The 7,943-nt window shown below is 37.9% G+C and overlaps 1 protein-coding gene across 3 annotated transcripts in view; it reads right to left on the bottom strand.

Annotated features, from left to right (window-relative positions):
* Positions 1 to 3,253: 3,253 nt before the first annotated feature.
* The window catches only part of LOC126175153 (aftiphilin), a 66,657-nt gene continuing 61,967 nt past the window's right edge, over positions 3,254 to 7,943 (bottom strand). For 2 of the 3 annotated variants that reach the window (XM_049921734.1, XM_049921743.1), the window contains one exon: positions 3,254 to 4,288. In XM_049921734.1, the coding sequence (XP_049777691.1) occupies positions 4,035 to 4,288 (254 nt within the window). In that variant the 3' untranslated portion in view covers positions 3,254 to 4,034. The remainder of the gene's footprint in view (positions 4,289 to 7,943) is intronic. The other variant, XM_049921752.1, reaches the window with a different exon arrangement.

The following is a 7,943-nucleotide window of genomic DNA, read 5'->3' as shown; positions in this document are numbered from 1 at the left end:
CATTTCAGGCTGGCCCGAGATGCTGGAGTTAGCAGTCATGTGTGCATGAGGTATTCTTGCTTGTGTGTCTTTTACTGATGAATGCTGTGGCCAAAACTTTATGCAAGTGTCTTAATTCCGTATACTCAGTTGGACAGTAACTATGTCTTGCAGACAGCTGCATGGACAGTTTACGCAGATGTCAGCATTTGAGAGGGGACGTGTAGTTGACCTCAAAGAAGCTGGTTGGAGTAATCAGCATATCGCTCAACATTTGACTAGGAGTGATGCCATATTCGATGATGCTGGCAGGAATGGGTGAACCATGGCTGAACTTAGTGTCAAGATGGAAGCAGTTTACCTAGAGAGACCACACAACGTAAGGACTGAGCGATCACCAGAGAAGCGCTCGGAGACCCAGATTCATCTTTATCATAGATTTGACATGCAACTGGTGCTTAAGTGACCACAAGGACCATTAATAGGAATCTTACAGAAAAGGGGGGGGGGGCTGAGCTCAAGCACACCCTGCACTAATTATCATTGACCTCTGCTCACCAAGCCCATTTGCAGTGGTGTCAGGCACATTTGATCTGGAGTTGAACTATCTTCCGTAATGAGTCCTGCTTCAAACTGAGCCCTGATGACCAGCAAACATGTGTCTGGAGACATCCCAGATAACAGTGGAGTGTCCGATGGCCATACGGCCCAGCAGCCACGTGTGATGGCGTAGGGTACCATTTCATTTCACAGCAGGACCCCTTTGGTTGTCATCCACGGCCAGTATACCAATGACATTTTGCACCCTGTTTTGTTGCCCATTGTGGCAGACCATCTGGAGCTTACATTTCAGCAAGATACCTGCCCCCCCCTCTCCTCCTCCTCCTCCTCCTCTGGTGAGAGTTTCTACTGCCTGCCTAACCCAGCAAGGTCACCAGACTCTCGCCAACTGAGTTACGTTTGGATCGTTATGGGCATGGCTCTTCAACCAGCTCGGGATTTTGATGATTTAACACTCATATTGGATAGAATTTAGCATTCAGTGCCAAGTCAAATAACTGCTTGCATAAAGGCCAGAGGTGAACCAATGCATTATTGACTTGCTCCATTTGTGAAAATCTTTCTGTTGAATAAATTATTCAATTTTTCTGAAATTGTAATCATTTGTTTGTCTCTACATGTATATCATATCTACTGATTTCTGTTCCATTTGGAAAATTCCTTCACAGTGAGATTTTTGTCTTAGAGCACATTTACTGTCTCAACCCATCTAGTTCAAAGTACCCGCTTTATCAATGTTGTCACTGAAATGTTTTCTGGGTTGTCCTAATTTTAAGCAGAATCTTTATTTTGTTCTGAGTAACTTTGTCCTTCCTTAATTTGATATTCGACATCTTTTTTCATACCATTCCACATTTAGTACTTGGACAGGGTGGTAGTCTTTCAGCAACTTGGCTGCTGCTTTCAACTTTTTTGAACAGTTACACAAGACTTAAAAATGCCAGATTTGCAACCATACTTTTAAGTCTTCATTTAAAATATGTTGTTTCTTTACTACTGGGCATGTTATTTGTAGGTTTTAATCATTTTATGTACATATCATATGGGGAACGGTGGTGGAATCTTGCTTTATAAAATCCTAGCTGTCACTGGCTTGTCAACACTTGGTGGTGGTGGGTAAGTCATCACACAGTGGCTACAAGCACGGGCTTTTCATGTGATCAGTAGAGCCTGAATTTTTATATAATTACCTATTGGTTTCCTTTGCTCTGACATACATAAATAGTGTAAACATTCATGAATTACACCACCACATTGATATATTTCACTTCATCATTACATATTGTCATGTCATAGTAAAAATCAAGTTCAAATCTGAGAACACAATTGTCTATGAAGTACAACACTTAGCACTGAGAGATAAAAGATATCAACATACTGCCAGTACAAAACGGAACTCTTGCACGAAGAGTGTTGCTATTTATACAAACACAGAATATTCAAAAATATGCGTGTGTTACAAACATAAGAAGTTTTGGGAACCTTCCAGAAATGATAAATACTCAGTAACAAATACATGCTAGTGATGGGGTGTGGCTACCCACAGCATGCCAGCCAGCAACACTAACCAGTACGCCCCCTTTCCTGATGATGTCAGACTCCCTATTTGGGTATATAGGTTCATCTTGTTTATTCGAGCTCCCATTACTTCTTTTTCTGTCAGATTAGTTGCTGTCCACTCCCCTAGATATTTGAGTCTCTCTGAATTCTAATTTTTCCTCCCTCTACTGTCACTCATCCACAAACTGTCTTTATTTTCATCATCACAGAGTCTTCTGGACAGAGATCTGTAGATCTGCTTCAGCTGCTTGTGTGTATAGTTGTGTGGTTTGATTAGCCTCCTGTTCTAATTATTCCAACAATATCACAGTCATCTATGAATATCAGACATTTTAATTGTACTCCTCTTTTCTAGCCTCCCATTGTATTCTAACTGTCTCCCACTGCATTCCAACCATTCCTTTGATTTCTTTTCACCATTATGATCACTTTATCAAGGATACAACAAAAAAGCCAAAGTGGGAGTCCATCCCCCAATCCGGCTCCAGTTTTGCTCTTGAAAGACTCTGGAAGCTTTCCTCTGAAATTGACATTGGATGCTTAAGGTATCTTCAACCAATTCACTGGATTTTCCATCCAAACTCGGTGTTGTTTTTCTATCTTGAAGCCTACAAATGTGAGGATGAAATTCATTCTTCTCTGTTTCTGATATGCAATTACCAGCTCCTGATTAAAGGTTTGTTGTGCACACCATCTGCCTTTCCTGAAGCCTCCTCGGTCCTCTCCAGTTTGTGGCTTTAGTTATTTTTCCACTCTCTTCAGTAACGTTTCTGAGAATATCTTTTATGAGGTGCAGTCAAGCAGTATAAGGCATTTTAATTTTTTGCAATTAGTTTCATTTATTCATCTACATAAATGTTACCTCTTTCAAAGTAGTCCCTATTAGACATTACAAGCTTATACCAGTATTTCTTCCAATCCCCAAAATGCGCTCGTGCACGCTTCCTTTTCTGAAGAAGTCTTTGGCCAAATGTGTAGGGTAGCAATTTAGCCTTTTACTTATACCACTGATATTCCAACCTGGTGTTTTTATTCTTTGAAAATGTCAAGAAATATTTTTAAAAAATGACTGGTAAACCTAGAGCATGTTTCTGAAAAATTTTACAAATCCTACAAATGGGACTAAGGTAACTATAAATTTAAAAACAAGAAATGAAGTCAAATTGCAACTTTCACTTTGTTCCATAATTTTCTGAATACAATACCAGCTTAAGTACATTTTTTTAATAATTAAAATACATGTACAATGGAAAATATTCACCAGTGACGAACATTTCGAAATTCCTTACTGAATTTACTTCTGTTATATTCCAATCAAATTTAGTTTTCCCTAAAACATGTAAAATTAAGCTAATGACACCCTTGCTATCAAGTGAGATGCTATAAATACTGTTAAATCTTCTCCAATAATACTGTATAACTTGCCTGTGAAGTTATATTTCTTGAAGTACCAATTCTTAGCTGCCATAAACAAAGTACTTTCTATTAGAAAAGCCTTTACACTGTGTTACAGTTTTGATATGTCAGATTACTTACACATACAGAAAATTATTTTTATTTTATAAAGGTCACATAGTCAGAATTTGATAATATTTTTCTCTGTATATAATTACACCTTTCAATTTGAAAGTATTCTCTGTTTGTCAGTGCACGAATTTTAAGATTGGTAGCTGACAGAATACTATTAATATGTTGCAGTCTCTAAGTGTACTTCCTGTTCAGGTGAAAAGGTAAGAATATTAGTATATCAACATAAAGGCACATGGCACCATCACCAAATTTTCATTGTGGCAAGACACTGATGGAAAAAAATTATTCTGTTCTCTTTGCTTTCAGTATTCCTAATGAAACACAAACTTACTTACATATTAAAACAAATACTGAACACTTCAAACTTAATAAACAAGCCTTTTGATGTATTAAAAACAAGCCAGTCAGTCTCCAGGAGGAGAATTGCGCAATGGAAACATAAGCAATTTTGATTGCATGAAAGAAAGATCAGGGAAAGCATTCAGCACAGCAACTGCATCTTGTGAAAGACCCTCATGTCTATTATGAGAAGAGGGCACAGGTCCAAGTGGCGCAGAAGTCAACAGGTCTTGCATTAACTGTCTTGGTGCACTTGTCATTTCTTCTTGTGTTGAACGATGACAATTTTCAGTCACACTATTTGGCTCAGCTGCTAAACCTGAAAAGGAAGAGAATAATTACAACTTAAGTTTTAATAAACTGATAATGAGATTTAGAGATAATTCCTACAGTGTTCACCAGTCAAGGTAGCCATCTGAAACTTAAAACTAGGTTTTGGTGCAGGCATGCAATGTACCTGGGGCTTTTGCAGCATTCTGTTTTTCCTCTTTTATAAATAGTGGAATAATAATCACACAGACAAATTTATGTTTTACCATGATAAAATGTACTGACCTGTATTATATACACAGGGATTTGCACAATCACTATATCTTTAAAGAAAATGCGCTTTACTTTGGTGGAGCTCTGTTTATTACTATTCTTATTATTTTTACCAGCAATATAAAAACCAAAGGCAACAAATATTCAACATATGCATGTTGCACCTTCTCCAAGTGACTCAGTGTCTGCAAATGTTGTATGAAATGAATGGAGGATACAAATTTTTGCTGCTAATATAAATATTTTTGATACTTACGTGAAATGCTACATAAAGTTACTTTTTTTAAACAGTCATGAACATTATCTCTGTCTTGTTACAACTTACATACATTATTTTTATTTCTTCTAGACACAATCACAGTAACACACTTAATTATGACTGTTTTGGCCATATATTGGCCATAAGCAGCAAACTGCAAAGAATATTTACAAAAAAATGCACTGTCATAACAATTGTAGACACAATAAAAAAAAGACAAAAAATTCACCACTTAAGTATCAGCTGTATGAAACCAAATAATGTTACTATCAAATAAAAAAAGTAACCAAAACAGTGGCAACTATTTGAAAGTCTACATCTTTGCACATGTGTGGAAACAATATGCTTCTGTGTAATATGCAGTTAGTGTGTCACTCCACCCTACATATTGCAACAATCTGGGATCCTACTCGGAGTGCTGCCTACAAGGCGGTCAAGACACTGCTGCTCAAGCCTGTCCTCCAATAGTGGCCCTCCTGTAGTCATCAAGTGTGTGAGAGGGATGCCACAAGGAGCAGAAAATTCCAACAAGTCCCAAGCATGTTCAGTCAGGTTCATCGCAGCAAGTATTGCTGTCCATTCCCTTTGGTTGTTTTATGCCACCTGAAGGAAGGTGTTCAAGAGGGGAGTGCCGTCATTCTTGTATATTACCATCTTAAAAGACAAACTCATCACCAAAATACGGACATTAGAGCTGGTCAATAGGTAGGAGGATCCTGCAGATGCACAAGTTGACATAATTAAAGTAGCTGATATAGTAGACTGTAACATCACTACAACAATAATCTCCACTGTGTTTGACACTGAAACACACAGGCTTGTTTACTTCGTGTGTCTAATCTTCTATGATGTTATATTTTGAGGCAACTCTGTTTACCCACCAAGAATATTCTCAGACTGACCTGTGGTGTCAAGTTTGCAACCTCTGCATAGGCCGTTGTTCAGACATCTCAGAATACTAATTCTGCCAACCCTACACATATGTTCAACTGCGGAATTATTTGTTGACATTACCGACTTGTTGAAAACAGACTGCAATATTTGTTCAGTGAAAGTGACTGTATGCCTGAGATGTGCATCAGTATGTTACTGCCTCCATTCTCATCAACGAAGAGGATCCACTGCTCCAATTTTCATTCCAGATGTTTCCTTGCTCATGACATTTGCATACCACTGAGCAGGGGGCTTTGTACCATAGCTCAAAGGAAGCAGAGATGCAAAACTGATCGTAAGCAGAATGTTGTGTTCTGTTTGGGTCAACCTTGTCGTCCTAGTTTCCTCCTAAAATGAATTGTCCACCACTGGGTACCCACAAGCCATAATTGAAGATAGTAATCACTAGCAGCTGGTGTTGTTGACCACAGATGATCACCCTGATGCACATTTTGTGCCTCATGAGAATGACTGAATGTCCAAATGATATCACTGTGGCATGTGTCAACTTGGTGATCGATTTCCATTGCTGAAAACCCTTTTTGCCATAAAGTAATGCAGTGTACACAAACTAAGCTAAAGTTATCCTTTGAAGTATGTTGACAAACTTAACAGTGTACTCAGGCCACTTTGTCCCTTTCTTCATTGGAAACATTGTCCTCTACTGAACTACACTGAGACTGCAGGTTACTTTTATCTCCATTACACGAGTGTCGGTGCATAGAAATATTCTGTACTTAAAAAGAGTGTTCAGAAAATCAATCTATGCGAATCATGAGTGTGGTGCAAAACTTTTTTTCTGAGCAGTCTCTAACGAAAGGATGGGTGATTATATAAACAAAAAATGGAATTAAGTCCCAAGCCATAGATCTAAACAAATGTTGAATAAACAACTCATTAAATGTTGTGCTTTAGCAACGGAGGTGGAACATAAGAAATAGCAACTCTGACACAGTACATGTCCCATTAAAAACTGATTTAAACTTCATCGGGTAGTTAGAGAGAGTACTATTAATATTTAATAAAAGTAACTGGGAAGCCATTGCATGTGGTGATTTCAACACTGATTGGATTTTGAATAGTGTTACATGGCAACACAGAGCTACCAAAGAAGGGACAGGCACAGTAAATTATCATCTTCAGTATTAATAAACAGCATCAGCTGTATTTCGTCCTTTATTTTTAAGTCGCTACCTGTTTCATGGCACTAAAAGTCACATCTTCAGGTGAATGTCTGCATAACAATAAACCAAGAAGGAATAACAACCCTGAGGCATACATTGATACAATAATTTTCTTAAATTATTTTAAGATATTTAAAATTAAAATACTATTAAAAACTTTTACATGAAAAAATTAAAATATTTGTACTCACTTAACTAAAACATTAGAGCCTAAAGGCTCAGAACTTTGTACCCAATATTCATTGCCTGTCAGAACAAAATAACAGAGATCAACAAACTAATCTATCATTGATTGGTCATTTCACTGATGTCATAGGACAATCCTTTCTCTAAAAATAATGTTTCTTTCTCATTTTAAGTAATATCAGAAAGGGTGTGCACTCTAGGACAAAACTCAAAACAGGAATCAGTGACATCCTGATGAATAATCTGGTGGATGAGTTGAATGGCTTACTCAAGAACATTCATTCAATTTACTACTCAGAACAATGAGGAGGGGACATTACCATATCTGGATCTTCAGATCACCTCATGCACCACTAAAGCCACATTTGATATTTGCAGAAACGCAAACACCACTGATTCATAACCTCCAACCACCCTATCAAGAAAAGGTCAGCCTTTAGATTGCTGTTACAGGAAGCCTTCAATAGAGATTTTCGAATTATATAGTACACAGCCTACAAAAATGGTGATAGCAGTGAGTTCATCAATGGTATTAACAGGGGTATCCCTCTGCTAAGTCCTCAAAGTTTCGTCTTGAACTTGCGTGAATCCACAACAAGTAATCAGCAGGATGATGAGATCCACGATTCGGAATCACATCACAACCACTTAGCCCAGATACAATTAGCAGCGGGCACTGTACGATGCGACCAGACTTGTCAGCAATCACCTCAATGGCAGTCTCAGTAAGACTGCATTTGCATTGCACACTCCCAACTTCAGAAATCTCAATATACGGAGGGAAGGGGAGTTTATTCCTGGTTTCTATTTTCCTTGATCTACCTGCTTCATGCAGTGGTATGCAAGTTTTTCTGCAATCTCCTTCTTAC

Source organism: Schistocerca cancellata, chromosome 1 (assembly GCF_023864275.1).
Source record: "Schistocerca cancellata isolate TAMUIC-IGC-003103 chromosome 1, iqSchCanc2.1, whole genome shotgun sequence".
In the NCBI taxonomy this organism is placed as follows: domain Eukaryota; kingdom Metazoa; phylum Arthropoda; class Insecta; order Orthoptera; family Acrididae; genus Schistocerca; species Schistocerca cancellata.
This window is presented reverse-complemented; position numbering and strand designations above follow the sequence as displayed.